Source organism: Sorghum bicolor, chromosome 3 (genome assembly GCF_000003195.3).
Source record: "Sorghum bicolor cultivar BTx623 chromosome 3, Sorghum_bicolor_NCBIv3, whole genome shotgun sequence".
In the NCBI taxonomy this organism is placed as follows: Eukaryota; Viridiplantae; Streptophyta; class Magnoliopsida; order Poales; family Poaceae; genus Sorghum; species Sorghum bicolor.
This window is the reverse complement of record NC_012872.2, coordinates 3,677,450-3,695,471: the sequence shown is the minus strand read 5'-3', so window position 1 is coordinate 3,695,471 and position 18,022 is coordinate 3,677,450. Positions and strand designations below refer to the sequence as shown.

Sequence of the window (18,022 nt, the reverse complement as noted above, 5' to 3'; positions counted from 1 at the left end):
GAGTGTGCGGGGCGCGGCGAGGCGTATGCGTCCCTGCGTTGCGTGGTCGGGATTCCGGAGGAGTCCAGAATAAGGCCTCGTTTAGTTCAGCTGAAAACCAAAAAGTTTTCAAGATTTCCCGTCACATTAGATCTTTTGGCACATGCATGAAACATTAAATATAGACGAAAACAAAAACTAATTACACAGTTTAGCTGTAAATCACGAGACGAATCTTTTGATCCTAGTTAGTCTATGATTAGATAATATTTGTTACAAACAAACGAAAGTGCTACAGTATCAAATTTTTTTCACATTTCAGAACTAAACAAGGCCTAAAATAGTCTCTGTGCTTTGGATGGTCTTTCTCTAGAGACAGTGGGGTTTTTTGGGTCCACATGTCAATAGGTTGTGACAACTGCCACGTGCCTCCTGCTGGTCCTATCTGTACCTGTCCGTGACTCCGAGCGCTCAACGTTTCCGTTCCGTTCTTCGGGAAAGTTCCACATTCTTCTAATCTACCACTCCGTACATGGTAGACGTGAACGTGAGATGAGATCAAATCGACGTGTAATCCCTCTCTTTTGCAACTTTTGCTCATCGTCACTGCAAGTTTTTGATGGCAAACGAAGCAGAAGCATGCCCAAAGTGACATAACTGCGTAAACATCCATCCGCAATGGGACAGTTGCATGCATTCAGATTCAGTTTTAAAATCTTGCAGCTCCCTGCGCCCCTGCTGCTGTTGCCTGCGCTCCGGATGTCGTCCGCCGCAGCCCCCGGCCTCAGACTCCCTCCGCCGCGGCCCCCCCATGCCGACCATCCGCCGGCGCCGCCGCAGCCCCAGGCCCCTGCTCTTGTTCTTCCATTTGTAAATTTATAAATTTGTGAATAATTTGATATATATTTCTCTAGTGTCTGGAATCTATAGAAAAATTTCGTAATTTTTCTGTAAACTTGTCATATATTTGTCTGAGATCTTGTGTTATCCCTAAATTACATCACTCTATTCAATAAATTACACTGAAAAAATCATTGTAAATATAGTAGTAAAACAGTGTAAATGTAAGTATATGGAAAAAGTCAGGCCTTGTTTAGTTCGCAAAATTTTTCAAAATTCCCTGTCACATCGAATCTTTGGTCGCATGCATAAAACATTAAATATAGACGAAAATAAAAACTAATTGCACGGTTTATCTGTAATTTGTGAGATGAATCTTTTGAGCCTAGTTACTCTATGATTGCACAATGTTTGTCAAATAAAAACGATAGTGCTACAGTACTAAAAACGAAAAAATTTGCGAACTAAACAAGGCCTCAGTTGATAGGAGAGGCCGAAACAACTGAATTATCACCTAGACACTTCTAAAAACAATGGGCATACGTGCACCCGATAATACGTGAATACAGGTAATGAAAGGTATTATTCCAACATTCTGCTGAATACAGTACAATATTACATAGCTATGCTGTGTTCATATCTAAGATTGTGGTCTTCACTTATAAGCCCGCAAGGAAAAAAAATATGAAGAAACGAAGTCTCAGCTATTTACAGGCTGCACTATCCAAATCCTCCAAGAACCTTTTTATCTTATGATTTATGAAGATTGTGCTGATTTGCCTGAGCTGCGTCCTCTGAATCCGACCACACTGAGCTTAGTTCCGAGCTTGTTCAGAGCATCACTCTTTGATCTTCGACCCTCAGGTTTTGCTTTGCTCTTCGAGGCCTTTGTGCTGCTCTGAGAAGGTTTCAACGGCTTGGCTTTCCGCGGGGCTGCCGATTTTGTTGTCTTGGCCTGGCTCTTCAGCGGTGAGCGCCTTCGGGTTGAAGTTGTATCCTTGGGAGTCCGGGATGACTTGCTAGATAGCGCAACCCCCCTTCTACCCTTCTGATTGACAACTTTAAGAGCATTTGAAGTCTTAACCAACCTTGAGGGCCTTCCTTTGGTGCTCACACTCTGCGGGCTGGCTGCCCTTCTAACATTGTTAGTCGTCAGAGCTTCCAAGCTCTCATTTTTCTTCATGGCCTCTTCGATCCGTGTAGCTAAAGCTACGTCCTTCTTAGCCACAATGCTTGTAACTTTCCCTGCATTAAGGATGACCACGAGGATGCGTGATTAGACACAGGAAACATGCAATGTGTAACTGCTGCCTGTCCGAAGATCACCCTGGTACAGACTACTGTTTGTGCATCTACACAAGTGACAAACCCAGGACCTGTTGGTAAGCCATCTCACTAAATGATTTCAGGTCGTCCATAATCGCGATTAATCGTCCAGGTCGCTCCTAGGATTCGATTAGGAGGTCCGACTCGAATAGTTCAACCAGAAAGCTGGTCGTCCGATTAATCGCGATTAATCGGACGACCAGGTAAGATGGACGACCAGGCTTCTGTTTTTTTGGGCCTTTTCTAACTGGGACTGGGCTAATGGGCTTTAAGTTTTTGGCCTGTTAGGGTTTAGATAGAGTAGAGGGGCTGCAGGGGGGGTTTGGGACAGCAATATGGACCTCTGGACAGTGCAGAAAAGAGAAGAAACCAACTCCCACAAGTAATTCACTATCTAAACACTAATGTAGTCGCTAGCTTGATTGTGTATATTATATAGTATATATAGAGGTATATATATAGGCATATATGCCCTGAAATAGCTGGACGAAGTGGACGACCAGGGTCGACCAGGGCGATTAATCGCCCTGGTCGACGATTAATCTCGATTAATCGCCTGGTCGGTCCTAGAGCGACCAGCTTTGACCAGTCGACCTGAAATCATTGCTCACTACTTGACACAAAATCACATAACGTTTTGTTTTAGGAAACCCAAATATTCAAATCCCCTCTATAGTCTATCCCATCCCTTTTGTAAGTATAATCCTGTTCAGTTTACTATTATATTCCTGTTACTAAAAGAACAGCAAGGTCTCTCTGCGATGAAGACACTGAGATGGACAGTTGGTAGCCTAAGTTCCAATGAAGCTAGTTTCTAGTTTGCAATGAGATCATGATAAAATATGAGAGAATATGCACAGAATGTAACAAGATTAGCAAGGTAACAATAAAGGGCAAGTACATATGTTCAGTTATAGCTAAGAATTGTTTATACCTTTGGCTCCCATGCGTGCAGTTCTTCCAGTTCTGTGAAGGTAGTCAATCTAAAAACACAAGAATCACCACAAAGACTGCATAAAAAACACTGTGATGGGAGTAAATGCAAACACAAAGAACATACAGGCAGCACAACATACCGAATTTGATGGGAAGTCAAACATGATGACATGGTCAACATCCAGGTCCAGGCCTCTAGCTGCCAGATCAGTGCATACTAATGTTGGGCAGTCCCCCTCTTCATTACGGAATTTGTTCAGGTTCTCAACTCTATATTTGATTATTGGATCTCATAAATATGAAGTCATATATATATCATATAATACATAAAAAGACAGAACAGAGTAAAAAAGAATACAACAAACCTCTCTTCAGCTGGAACCTCTCCATGATAGTTAACAGTGGATATCTGATTTTCAGTTAGAAAATGGTCCACTGCACGACTTGAATTCAAAGTATTGCAGAACACCATAACTTTGTTTCCCTTTGCCAAGCTTGGCTCAAGAACCTATATGAAATAAAGTTCTTTGTTATCTCAAAATTTGATATTCTAGAAAAGGTGCACATTGCAATTCTAATATTCTTTCATTTAATGGAAAAAAAGGTAGGAGGCTCCCCTACTGACCTGTTCAAAAAAAAAAGAAAAAAAATGGCTACCAGCTCCCGACTATGCACATTCGATATTGAAATCCACATAAGGCAAAATACAACTTCACTAATTGTTGTGGCAAGCAAAGAACGACTGATCCAATCACCCAAACTAGCTACCAATGACAATTTGAGAAAAGATTACTCCATTAATTGAATTCCAGATGCAAATGCAATAATGTGGTTATATTTCATTCACTTCACATTTTCACAACAATTGTCAATTGGAAATTTGAATCATCAATCCATCCATCTAACATAGCTACATTACTGTACTGACAAAAAAATAACAATAAGTGGAGAATGCATATATAATTATATATAAAACCAGTTTTGAGGGTTTTGTATACAACTGTCAAGTTCTAAACTAGAGTGTACGGAAAGACAGATATATGTGCGCAGGAGGGAAGGGGAAATAAGAGTTTCCACAACCTGCAGAAGAGCCTCAAGTTTGTTTTCTGCTCCAGAAAGTTTGATAAAGTCATGCCGTGCTGTTGAAACTCTCTTTTGAAATGATGATGTCCGCAAATGGACAATACCTTCAAATTCCTCATCAATCAACTTTTGCACAGCCTGCAGTAAAAGAGTAGGAAGAAAGGGGTCAAAATACACAAAAACAAATAATAAAACAACATATATATATTTGAAGTGTCAGTACTGCAAACTGAAGAGATCAAAAGATTTATCAAAAGTCTAGAGATTTCTTTGTACTTAAATGCTAATTGATGCAACAAGCAAGACACTTTAAAGGTGCACCCATACATAACAGTCTAATAAAATTAGCAATGCGTCCTAACCAAGTATGCATATATGAATTGAAATCAGAGGATCAGATAGATTTCAAGGGAAGGATGTTTGATGATCATAAAACCTTTGTCATAGTGGCAGTGACTAATACTGTTTGGAAACCTTGATCACCAGGCTTTGCAGCACGATTCTTCAATGGAGCAAGGAACTTCCGTATGTCTGGTCCAAAGCCTTGATCAAACATTGTATCTGCCTCATCCAGAACCTTCAAATGCGGAACAAGAAAATCAAAACAAGACGATTATGAGAACAGTGAATATGTTACAAAATGGTAATAAATATAAGCACAAACTTAATAACATACCAGATACTTAATATCGCCATAAACCATGTTACCATCCTTGATATGATCAAGAATCCTTCCAGGAGTACCAACAACCATATCAACGGGCATGTTCAAAGAATCTTCCTGGGGCCTTAGACGGGTGCCTCCACTAACCATCGTTGACCGAAAACGTGCATGATGGCTGATAGACTTTGCAACTCGATAAACCTGTAATTTGATCAATTTGCATGAATTAATACTACTATAATTTAGTTACCCAGGTAACATCATTGTTCCAAAATAATTTGCAACCATGGCCGACCTGCTCAGTGAGCTCCCTAGTGGGGCAGAGTACTACTGCTCTTGGCCGCCTTGGCTTCATTGATATCCCCAGCATTGCTTCATCACGCCGAAGTAGCTATAAAATAGGAATGCCATAGTTAGTTTGGTTATCAATCCATTTTGTTATGTGTATCCGGATTAACAGGCATAACCAAGAGAGAATCCCTATTTCCTAATTTCTAGTTTGGTGAAAGAAAATCTGCTTGGTTTAACTCCAATCAGGTTGCATCCAATGGCGTAATCAAGATGACCCACATGGGTTATACACTTTTTTCCCTAAGCCTAGGCGATACAGTAGATTAGCAAGCAGCCATCAAGAAATCGTTGAACTGAAAACAAGTTACTTCTACCAATTTTCCTGGAACTAATGGAGAAGGTCTCTATCCAAGGAAATGGTGCTTTCTAATGCATCAAGTGAATTGTCTTCCCTTTTAATGGAAACAAATCTACTTCGATAACAGGTAATGCAGTGCAATTTGATCTTTCTTTCACAGTTATTTTACAATGTACTGTATGAAGTTACACACTGCATATATATACCACCATACTGAAAAAGAAGGAAGCACCTGAACAAGAGGGAGCAAGTAGGCCAGCGTCTTCCCAGAGCCAGTGTGGGAGCCGAGCACGACGCTGGTGCCGGCCAGCACCGCCGGCACACCAACGCACTGGATCTCCGTGGGCTTGGAGATGCCCATCTCCCCGAGAGCGGCCATCACCTCCTCCCCAAGGCCGAGCTCCTCGAAGCTCTCCGCGGCCTCGACCCTCTTCCCCTTTCCCTGCTGCGAGCTCCGCTCCGCGCCCCGCGAGGCGGGCGCCGGGGCGCCGGGGGAGGAGGAGGCGTCCTTGAGGTGGCGGAGGCGGAGGCGCTCGAGGAGGAGCTCGTGCCGCGGAGGGGGAGCGGGAGTGGAGGTGGGGCCGATGGTGGGGGCAGCGGTGGAGAGGGCGGCGCGGAGGAGGCGGAGCCGGAAAGGGGACGGGCGGGAGAGCAGGAGGCAGCGACCGGCGGCGGCGGCGCCGGCCATCGCCATGGTGGCCGGTGGTGAGGGTTTAGAGGGTGCGGGGGTTTCTGAGTGGAAGGGAGAATGCGGCGCGGATAAGAGAGCACACGACTGGGAGGGGCACGGCCGCACCCGCACGAGAAGGGCGGGTGCTGCTGGTACGCGATCCCGGGGCCGCGCCGAAACGACCACACGACAAGCCAGAAACAAATGGTTCGCCCCAGGAATTTTTTTTTATTTTTAGCCCATTTTTAAAACAAATTTCAATTTTGACACGTTTTTGAAAAAAATTTCAAATCTAGGCCGTTTGGCCCCGCCACCATGCATGGCGGGGCAAAATCACTGGACCCCGCCATGCATGGTGGCGGGGTACACCCTGCCACGTGGCATTTGCATGGCACTCGTGGCTAAAGTGGGCTGACGTGGACCCCGCCGTGGATCATGGCGGGGTAGGGGTACCCCGCCGTGGATCATGGCGGGGTATGCCCGCGCCCTACTTAGCCGGCCGAACGGCCATCTTTCTCTCATTTCTCTCCCTCACTCAGCCCGAGGGTCTCTCTTTCTCTCCCTCTCTCACACCCGAGCTCCGCTCTTCTCCGGTGCCCCTCCGCGTCGTCCTTCACCCCCATTGCCCCGCCTCGGCGTCCCTCTCCGCTGCGTATTCCCCATCTCGTCGTTCTCCACGGTTGATTTTTCGGCCACCCCTCGTTTGGAGAAGGTAAATTTCTTACAACCTTTACGTTTTCATAGTTTAAATAACTTCAATTGTTTATTTTTAATATGTTTAGTAAGTCTCTTGTTACGTTACTTTGTTTAGTTATGTGATTTGTGTTGAATTATTTTCGCGTATTTAGATGGAGGACTCGTATCGTGAGTCGATTTGGCGAAAAAAGGGTCGTCCTAGAGAGTTGTACCCCGATGTGTCTTGCAAGGATGCCCCCGTGCCTCCCGAGGAACCTATTCCTAACTGTGATTGTGGACATCCGGCACACGTGAGCCAGTCGAGACATCCGGATACTGCGGCACGTTGCTTCTATACTTGTTATAGTTATAGCGTAAGTCACTGTGCCCTTTATTTTTCTTATTGGTTTTTTATGTTTTTATTCCCAATGAGACAATTGAAACTCTTTTGTAGCCCTACTTCCGGTGCTTTTTCTTCCAATGGATCGACGGGCCGGACAAGTTTGACCCAAAAATTCTGCTTTTCTACCCCGGCGTTGATCATTGCAAACGTGAGTTGTTTACTCGCTGGGTTCCGCCCCCCCTAACCCTCCTCCTATGACGGAGGAAGAGAAGGCCGTCGCCTCTGCACGGCGGCTCGAGGATCCTCCGAAGTGTCATTGCGGAGAACAAGCCGTGATAAATCCACGGAATGAACTAGAGTTTGTTTGTCCTCTGCGGCGTGAAGTAAGTTTTGATTCAATCTTAAAATTTCAGTTGGTATATGTGTGTTCTAATGTGTTCTTTTTGTAGGATCGTGGTTTTCGAAAGTGCCGTTTCAAGGAGTGGATCTATGGTCCAAAGAGCCATTGGCCAGAGCCTGAGAAGCAGGAGGAGGTTCCAGAGTGGAAGAAGAAGCGGAGGTCTATTGCGCCTCCCGTGATGTGCAAATGTGGTGTTGAAGCTAGCTACGGCCTAGTTCCTTCAGGTCTTGGGATTGGCCACTTCTGTGGCCACATGATCGACTATGATGAGGTTTGCTAGGACTGTGCACATTTAGTACTACTATACTCATATATTTGTTTTTGTACGCTAACTTTGTATTCATATATTTCCCGTAACAGAGCACTCAGAAATGCAAATGAGAATCATCTGATGATGTGTTTAAGTTCAAAGATGAATATAAGGCAAGAGTAGCAGTTCGCAAGACGAGAGGTTATCCTGCAAACTACGTCACTGATTTTGTGAAGGACCATAAGAAGAAAATGCTTGCATTCGCCCAGGAGTTGCGTGTTCGTAACCCTGCGAGTATTGCATGGAAGAAGTGGTCCGAGGAGAGGGAAAAGGAGATAGAGGAGTACCGTGCAAGCAAGGCTGAAGAGCATGCAAGGAAGGCTGCGGAGGAGGCTGAGCGAGTTGAGATGCAATGCTTGAACGATACTATTGCCTCATTATGTGCTAGTGAGTCATTTAAATTTTGAAAGTGAAACTGTTTGTTTCTCTGAAATGAATATGTTATTAATTCTTTAAATTTTGTACTTACAGAGATTGGATGCACCGGAAACTGGCAAGCAGATGTGGGCCGTGCTAAGTACGCGGAGAATATGATATTAGGGCGGGACGGTGCAGTTGGTGGCACTGCTAGCCGTCCGATTGTGGTCGAAGAGGAGGCCGAGGCGGAGGAAGACGACGACACCGGAAGGATAGGCGACCTCATTCGTCTTGCCGAGGAATTGGGGTACCCTCAGGAGGAGCATGACTATGAAATGGGAAGGATAGGCGACCTACTTCGTCTTGCAGAGGAGGGTGAGGCGTCAGGGCCGATGCCTGTCGGTGCCTCAGAGGAGGGTGAGGCTGCATACCACAACCAGAAGACATCGGTCTACGACTCATGGTGGCCAACAGACATGACCGAGGAAGAGGGACAGTTATACTCTCAGGCGGCAGAAGAGGCGGAGGCAGCTTACTACGAGAGACAGGCTAGTGAGGCCAAGGCAGCGGAGGCGAGCATGGGTAAGGAGGCTGTAGTGGACGATTGGGAGTCCGAGGACGAGTTGCTTACGCAGTGGTGCACGCAGTTTGATTGATGTGGTAATGTATGTGAGTGGCTTAGGGATGAGACTTTTGTACTATGAAACTTGTCATGTAATAATTTGTACTCCGACGTATTTCAATTTGATCGCTCCTCGCCAAAGTCCACAGCTGTCAGAATGTTTAACTAACATAACAATTTAAAAAGATTTTCTAATATGTTTAACTAATATAACAATTAAAAGTTTTGTTTCTTGCGTGTTTAGGTGCTATTTTTTTGTGTAATATTTAAAAAGCAATAGAGGAAGTCACTTTGATTAGTGCCATGAAAGGTACATGGGGTTCTGGCCAATTTCTGGCTACCCCGCCATGGCTGGGGCGGGTTAGGGGTACCCCGCCATGCCCCATGGCGGGGTACCCCTAACCCGCCCCCAGCCATGGCGGGGTAGCCAGAAATTGGCCAGAACCTTTGCTGCAGTGTCTTTGTTCGGTTTTTGTTAACCGATTGTCCTGGTTCGCAGCTGGTTTGGCAAGACTGAGATTTTTACGTAAATACCAAAGATACTTTAGAACGAACAACTTAAATAATTCTCACTAATGCTTAAAAAAGGTACATCAAATATCTAGAAATATGTCAGTTACCAACGTGCTGGAAATAACAATATGTCACAGGTACTACATGACAAGTCCCAACTGCTAAACATGTATAATCTAATCATCGCCAGGGGTGTAGCGGTTTCGCGGCTTCCGTCGCCTCCTAGGATTGGTAGGCACCACGTTGCTTGTCCACCCCACGTCCGTGCGGTCTCGCCGCTGCCTCTCGCGCTGCCGCCTATGGACACGCTCCATCTCCTGTGTGGACGAAGTACCCTGCAAACAAGCACCCTAATGAGCAATTTTAATTTTTGAATCATGCAAATATAGAAAAGTAAAAGCACAGCATAGGCACCTGGTGCTCGACGTGTGTGTACTCCTCCTGTGTGTACTCCACCCCCTGTGTGTACTCCACCCCTTGTGTGTACTCCTCCTGTGTGTACTCCACCCCCTGTGTACCAATAGGAGCACCGCCTAGCTGTGAGGTACCCATCTCCTCGTGACTGGTGAACTCCCACTGTAACTCGTCGTCGTCGTCGTCGCCACTAGTCGTGGAGTACTGAAGGGCCTCGTCGTCATCGTCCACGTCCGCTGGACCCTTCCCTGTGTACTGCGGAGTACGTACAGAGGAGGAAGCGGCCCTAGCCGAAGTAGCTCTGGTGGACATCGAGGCCGTCTGGCTCCTAGACAACATGGGGTGCAACGGAGGCGCATATGTCGTGTCTGCACAGCTCAGCTTAGCCGCTAACTTCTTGCAGCCCTTTTTGATTTTCTGCAGGTTAAAATGACAACATGCATTATTCAGTTGTAATTGCTTTGTAATAATGAATTTTTTTATCGAAAGTACCTTCACAAAGCTGCGAAGAGGGTTGCTCTTGTCGTCTCTACTCCGGAACAGTTGCCTACTAGCTTCCTCGGAGTAGTTAGACAACTGTTGTGACTACAACATCACACACAACATTAACTCGATCATTTGGACAACTGTTGTGCCATAAACATCAAATAATACATGAAAGTCCAAGGTACTTACCACATATCTATTTAAGGGGGCCCTAAGAACCTGTTTGTCAACCCTTTGCGCCTCGTCGAACGCATCGGCGATGTCATCCTCACCACCCTCATCTGCAGGGGTGTTGGTGTACGGGACCATGATATGAGTCCTCGTACTCCGGTGCAGCCACTGTAGGTACTCCATCCATCTGGCCGGGTCGTGCGGTGGTAGTGAGTTGACGAGGGGAACCTGCCTGTGATACCAAGTCTGCAAATGTGCATCGTGCCTGACCGCCCAATCCTTTTGCGTGGACCGGAACCTACGATCAATCCTGCAAAAATATATTGCATTAGCAACGAGCCAGTTAATGGAAACAAACAAAGTGCCATCATACCTATGCAGCTCAGCGTTTGTGGAATACAGCGGTGGAATCCCCTGCAGCCTCCCGAACTGTCTGTAAACCCTGCAAGGGTAGTGCATCTCGACCACGTGGAAGAAGATGAGTGGGCCATCGTAAAGCCAATCGCTATCCTCCTCCTCGCAGCGTGGACTAAGGTACCCCTCTAGCTCCCACCGAGACCACGGTGACCATGTGACCTGCAAAATTTGTAAACTTATTTTTAGTATTTCAAAATAAAACGCATTAATAGTGCATTTAGTACTAAAAGTGAATTGAACTTACGTAGTTGTGTGTCAACACGTCTAGCTCGTCAGTGTACTGCCTGTACCTCCTGTCTGCTTCGCCCCTGACTACCTTAGCATCTGTCCAGAGGAAAAGGGCGGTGGGTCCAACATCTTCATGCACCCATACCTGCAATTAACACAAACATAATGTCACAAATGCCTTAAGTGTTATGAACAAATCGAAATAGCAAATGCACTTACAGGCAAACCCGGAGGTTTAGTGGGCCTTCCAACTGGAAAACGCTCCCAAATCCAAACCTGAAGTAGATATGAGCAGCCACCTAGGTTTCCATTCGAAGACTGGCGACGACAGGCCTGGCAAAGCTGACGGTATGTCCATGCAAGCACCGCGGTACCCCAACTGTAGCCGGCAATGTTGTCCAGTGGCTGCATAAGGATCCTCAGGAAAATCCAGCTGATGCTGTCTCCTGAGGAATCAGGGAACAAGAAACCCCCCATGAAGTGCCACAACCACACCTTTGCATACATCTCCACCTCATGATCTGGAGCATCAGGCGGTGGTCCTGCACCAAAGTTCTGCGTAATCCAAGACGTCGAGACTCCTGAGGTCTTCCTGCAATTACCAGTAAACCAATATTGTATAAATATAGATGTATCTAAAACGGTTGTATTAGTAATTTCAATGGGACTCAAATATGAACTTACTTGGTGCCTTTAACTTCAGCATCTGATGGCCGCCTGCCACAAAACTCCTGTACCAAGTCTAGCCAAGTAGACTCATCGACGACCCCAGTCACCGGATGACCAGACAAACTCAAACACAATATCATCTTCACATCCTGCAATGTGATAGTCATTTCTCCACAAGGTGTGTGGAAGGTGTGCGTCTCTGGTCTCCACCTGCATCGTTATAATGTTGTGTATATCAATTATTTGAGGGCACATATTTAACAAACAAATTAAAGTAATGTAAAATGCTATGTTACCTGTCAACAAAAGCAGTAAGAACTGCAGGGTCTAGAGTGGGAAGTCCACTGTTGTAGACCCGGACGATCTCAAGAAAGCCTGCACGACGAATGTACGGCGCGTATCGCTCGTTCCAGCTGTGTACGTGGTGCGTGCGACCACGAAGCACACACAACGGCCTCTGCTGCTCCGACAAGGCCTTGGCCCGGTGGTCCTTGTCGTAGTCCGCCTCAATGAGGCTAAAGCGGGGATGAGGTGCCCGCGCCGCCATCGTAGCCCGCCTGTTTCAAAAATGAAATAAACAACATTAGTACAATTATTAACATTAGTAATAAGACAAAGCAAGTAAATTTGAAGACAAATAACATAAATGCATGATTACTAAGAATTTTGATAAGCACAAAGATTAATAAACAACCTCTTGTCTACCCCTCCTATGAAATCTAGCGTTATGACCAGGTTTCTTGCAAATGCTGCATAGGTTCTGCGCACGTTCTTCGTTGAAGTCACCGCCACCATACATGTCATCGCCATAACCTTTCATATTGTCCATATCGCCTTTCAGTCGCTTCTTCTTCCTCCTTCCCTTCCCTACCTTTCTTAGATCCGGATAAGGCACGTAGTCCTCACCATAATATGGAGGCCACTACGACTCGTCAAGGTACGGCTCGAAACTCTTCTCCCAAACATTTAGGGTGTTGGCACGGAGATACAAGGGTGACATGTATGGTTCAACTGTATGGTCAAAACCTCTAAGCCGACAAGACGTAATCATGTGTGAGCAAGGGGCATGCATGATCTGAGGTACGTTGCAACTGCATTCTACTTTTTCGAGATCCACACGGTACGTTCGCCCACCAAATCGTTCGCCGCCAAGGTTTGTGCCCCCTCTAGCTCGTACGCTAAAAACAAGTCTTTCTCGTCCATAGGGCTCACCAACCTGTTGCTTGGACAACTCCTCAGCCTCCTGCAAATATTCGTGTGCAGCCTTCCCCCATCTTCCAAACTTCTCTTCATTCCTCAGGGCTAGGCCATACCGCGTAACAAAATATTCATTGTACTTCTTAAAAGAGAACTCAACAATACCGGACACTGGTAGAGATCGAACGCCTTTGAACACACGATTGAAAGACTCAGAGGAGTTTGTTGTCATTATGCCATACCGAAACCCACCCTCATCATATGCTAATGCCCACTTCGCTTTATTTTCCATCTGCTGATCTAACCATTCCTTGCCCGCTCGGTTCATCATCTTCTGTAGTTCCGCCATTGTCTCCTTAAACTGGTGTTCCGTACGTTTATTACAAAGTTCCTTTAACTTGTCTGCCACCTCCTTCTTCCGTTGACGGCGCCAGAAATTAGCGGCAAAATGCCTCATGCACCAACGATGCACTAGGGGTGGGTGCCCATCAATGTGTTCACCGGCAGCATTAAGAATTCCAATGTGACGGTCCGATATCAAACAAATGGTGCGAGAAGGACCAAGGACGTGAAGACGGAGCAGACGCATGAACCATGACCACGAATCATTGTTCTCCCCCTCTGCCAAAGCAAAAGCCAGTGGCACAATTTGATTCTCAGGGTCTACAGCAGCAGCCATCATCAATGTACCTCTGTATTTGCCGGTGAGGAATGTGCCGTCAACTAGAACAACTGGCCGGCAATACTGAAATGCACGCTTACACTGATCAAAATACCAGAACACACGGTACAGAATATGCCTCAACGGGTTCTGAAGATAAAACCCTCCTGTGTATATGAACCATCTCATGCCAGGGTTGAAGTGTTGCATTGCACACAAAATGCGTGGAACCCTGTTATAGGCTTCCTCCCAACTACCCCACCGAATTGCCAGGGCAATTTGCTTTGCCCGCCAGGCCTTTCCATATGTTACCTCATACCCAACAAAAGTGGCTATGGTCTCCTGCAAGAAAGACACCGATACGTCGTTGTCCGCATCTACAAGACCCAATATACGGCGAGCAAGGTACCGAGCCGTCAACTGGGGATGGTACCGTTTGCCCTTGTTAGTCTGGCATCTGTGCGGCTGCTCCACTGAAGTTACCTTCCACTTCCCATCACTCGACCGTTTCCGTGCATTCAACTTCCACGTGCACGGGAACCCTGCCTTGCATACTATTTGAAATTTTACCTCCTTGTCGGAATGCCGAACCGTGTACGGCCTATGATGATACACAGCATAGTCCTGAAGGAACAACTTCATCTCAGACATCGTATTGAAAAGCATTCCCTTCCTGAGTATTAAATTTTCATGGTTGTACAATGATTCCTTACAAATCTGCAAACCCGTGTCACAAACCGCCATATGCGACATGCTGACATCCATATAATTTGGAACACCGGTAAAGGGCAAGCCAGCCTCCCTCAGCTGTGTAAGCTCTGCCGATGTATAAGAGGGTGGTGCAACGTAAGGTTCCGCCACTCGAACCCGACCCCATCCTTCGTATTCCTCTCCATCGACTGGATACCCTGTGGCTAAATTGCCGTGAGTGTGCGTTGCATGAAGTACCTCAAGCGGAACTCCTGAGGGCATGCCACGAACCGGTGCACACATGCCAGGTGAACCTACTTCCTCATTTTCTGATTCCTCAGAATCAGAGCAAACATCATCACCAATCATTTCATCCTCTGCCGCCTCATTCTCCTCTTGTTCAAACTCGTCTACATCAAAATCATTTCTTATTTGACCAACTGGAGGAGATTGAACCCGCTCCTGCGTCCAATTACCATCCAAGTCCATACTCTCCATAGTTTGTTGGACCTGCACACCACAATCACCACCGTCGTCGAAGGACGGCTCCTCATTCTCAACAGTCTCCAACACCAACTCAGCCATGCCTACATTCGAACCTTGGATGACCCTATTGTATCGGGACCACTCAGCTTGGTTGCACAACTCCATCATCACATAGTGTGCCCTATTCTTTCCAACATCAAACCTACCCTTTAGCGTGAAAAAATCGCCAAACTTCAAACTCAAACGCTCACATAGATCACTAAAACTAGGGGGACCATCAAACCATTCCAAATCCTCAGACATATCCTCAAACTGACAATCCTCTCTCCTAACACTTCCTCCGTAAAAAACTCTTACACCGTAATCCATCTACAAAACAATTTAACATCCGATCATCAAATATACTAAATTTTAAATAACTAACTAAGTACTTACTAAGTAATAACTAACAAACTAAACCCTAAACCCAAATAATAAATAACTAAATTATCAACTATACTAACCTAAATTATCAACTATACTAACCTAAATTATCAACTATACTAACCTAAATTATCAACTAACTAACTAACTTACTAAGTAATTACTACATAACTAACTAACCTAAACCCTAAATTAATAACTCTAATAATATTAAATAACTAAAAAAGTTAAACTATTAAAAAAACTAATAATAATTGTTAAATAATAATAATAAATAGCTAATAATAATAGTTTAATTTAAAAAAAATACCTTCACCGGAGGCCTCAACGGAGAGATGGGGCACGGAGCCGGGCGGCCTCCAAGGCAGCCGAGGGGGACCCCCGTACCAGCCCGCGGCCGGCGGGGCGTCCAGGCGCGGCTCGGCGCGGCCACGTCCGCGGCCGCGGCGGGCTGGCAAGGGGCGGGGCGCGGACGCGGCCTGCGGGCACGGGGGCGCGGGGCGGGGTGCGCGCCGCGGCGGCGGGAGCGGGGCTGGGGCCGGGGCGCGGGGGCGGGGGCGGGGGCGCTGGCCGAGGCGCGGGGGTTGGGGCGGTGGCGGCGCGGGCGCAGGGCGAGGTGCGCGGCGGCGGCGGGTGCGTGCGCGGCGGGGTGTGGGGGAGGACGCGTTTGAAACAGAGACCGCAGCCTTATCACTGCAGGGTGCACCCCGCCATGATGCGCGGCGGGGTTGCAACCCGCCATGATCGGTGGCGGGGTCCCCGTACCCCGCCATGGCGTGTGGCGGGGTCCACGTCAGCAGGCCCCGCCCACCCAGGCGCCACGTGGCACTTCAACCCCGCCACCATGCATGGCGGGGTGCAGTGTTTTTGCCCCGCCATGCATGGTGGCGGGGCCAAACGGCCTAGATTTGAAAAATCTTTGCAAACCGGGCTAAAATTGAAATTTGTTTTAAAAATGGGCTAAAAATAAAAAAAAATTCGCCCCAGGCCTGGGCCTTGTTTAGGCCTTGTTTAGTTCCGAAAAATTTTGCAAAATCGACACTGTAGCACTTTCGTTTGTATTTGACAAATATTATCCAATCATAGACTAACTAGGCTCAAAAGATTCGTTTCGTCAATTTCGACCAAACTGTGCAATTAGTTTTTATTTTCGTCTATATTTAATACTCTATGCATGCGTCTAAAGATTCGATGTGACGGGAAATGTGAAAAATTTTGCAAAATTTTCTGGGAACTAAACAAGGCCTTAGGCCGATTGGAGATGAAATTTTTTTTGATGTCACATCAGATTGTGTCAGAAGAATGTTCGGAGTTGGTTTTAGAAATTATTAAAAAAACAAATTACTTAGCTCATCAGGAAACTACAAGACAAATCTATTAAGCATAATTAATTTATCATTAGCACATGTGAGCTACTGTAGCACTTAAGGCTAATTATGGAGTAACTAGGCTTAAAAGATTCGTCAAATTGTGTAATTAGTTTATTTTTTTATGTACATTTAATGTTCTATGCATGTGTCCAAAGATTCGATGGGATGGACGAAAAATTTTTGGGTGAGGAACTAAACAGGGCCTTAGCCTTGTCGAGTTCACCTAAAAATCAAAAACTTTTTAAAATTCTACGACGCATCGAATTTTGCGTAAGATACATAAAGTATTAAATATAAATAAAAATAAAAACTAATTACACAGTTTGTTTGTAATCACGAGATGAATCTTTTAAGCCTAGTTACTCTATGATTGGACAATGTTTGTTAAATAAAAACGAAAGTGCTACTTGTCAAAATCCAAAAAAAATTAGATCTAAACAAGGCCTTAGTTAAAAAAAAATCAAAAAAATTTAAGATTCTTCGTCACATCAAATCTTACGACACATGTATGAAGCATTAAATGTAGACGAAAATAAAAATTAATTGCACAGTTTGTCTGTAAATCGCGAGATGAAACTTTTGAGCCTAGTTAGTCTATAATTAGATAATAATTATCAAATAAATAAAGTGCTACAGTACACAAAACCAAAAAAAATTCAAAACTAAACAAGGCCCTGGTTTAGTTACACCAAAATCTAAGATTTTTTTTAAGATTTCTCATATCGAATCTTATATATATAGAGTATAGAAAAAATAACTAATTATATAGTTTATCTATAATTTACAAAATAATTCTTTTAAGCCTAATTTTTAACGACTTGTCCCTGCCTATCGAGGTGCAATTATTAATTATTTTGGATCGATTTTAAATCTATTACTATAGTTATTAAAGTTTTTCACATGCACACATAGTTGTTGCCATAAATTTTGTCATAATGGTATAGAGAAAAGGGTGGTTTTTTTAATCATAGATATAGTGGCATCTAAGAAAAGAATAAAATTTTGATGTACTTATAACCGAGGACAAAATTGTCTTTTTCGCTGGACGTTGCTTGCCGTTACAAGCAAAATTGATTGAAGTAGCATTTGAGGGAAAGAAATTTTCATACAAGGATACTGAGAAGATTTTTAAAACTTCGATGGTATATAAGTTATTTTAAACTTTTATAATGACACACAGGTAAAACCAGAAAGTGAATACTCCCTCCGTTCCAAATTATAAGTCATTCCAAAAATTTTGGAGAGTGAAAGTATTTTCAAGTTTGACCAAAAATATAGAGAGAAATATAAAGATTTATGTCATAAAATAGGTGCACTATGAATTTATAACTAACAAAGAATCTAATGATACTTGATTGGTACCAAAAATGTTATTATTTTACTATACTAGCAAATATGCACGTGCGACACGCACGTGTTTATATTGTTGGACGTTTCCTGATT

General features: G+C 44.9%; 3 protein-coding genes and 1 long non-coding RNA gene across 4 annotated transcripts; 3 read left to right on the top strand and 1 right to left on the bottom strand.

Moving 5' to 3' along the window:
- Positions 1,317 to 6,313, bottom strand: LOC8078753 (DEAD-box ATP-dependent RNA helicase 39). Its single transcript, XM_002455001.2, has 9 exons — positions 5,710 to 6,313; positions 5,124 to 5,219; positions 4,841 to 5,029; positions 4,601 to 4,741; positions 4,162 to 4,302; positions 3,447 to 3,589; positions 3,222 to 3,351; positions 3,080 to 3,128; positions 1,317 to 2,064 (listed from the first exon to the last, which is right to left on the bottom strand). Exons 1-9 carry the CDS (start codon positions 6,169 to 6,171, stop codon positions 1,577 to 1,579), a joined length of 1,839 nt encoding a protein of 612 aa, XP_002455046.1. The 5' UTR covers positions 6,172 to 6,313; the 3' UTR covers positions 1,317 to 1,576.
- LOC110434150 lies at positions 6,838 to 7,335 on the top strand. The gene is made up of 3 exons (XR_002451631.1): positions 6,838 to 6,859; positions 6,996 to 7,196; positions 7,277 to 7,335. It is a non-coding gene; the product is annotated as an uncharacterized LOC110434150 (long non-coding RNA).
- On the top strand, positions 7,351 to 7,946 carry LOC110433365. The gene is made up of 3 exons (XM_021455300.1): positions 7,351 to 7,548; positions 7,615 to 7,836; positions 7,926 to 7,946. The coding sequence occupies exons 1-3, from the start codon at positions 7,420 to 7,422 to the stop codon at positions 7,944 to 7,946; spliced, it is 372 nt and encodes a 123-aa protein (XP_021310975.1). The 5' UTR covers positions 7,351 to 7,419.
- Positions 7,960 to 8,975, top strand: LOC110434149. Its single transcript, XM_021457928.1, has 2 exons — positions 7,960 to 8,262; positions 8,347 to 8,975. The coding sequence occupies exons 1-2, from the start codon at positions 8,067 to 8,069 to the stop codon at positions 8,886 to 8,888; spliced, it is 738 nt and encodes a 245-aa protein (XP_021313603.1). The 5' UTR covers positions 7,960 to 8,066; the 3' UTR covers positions 8,889 to 8,975.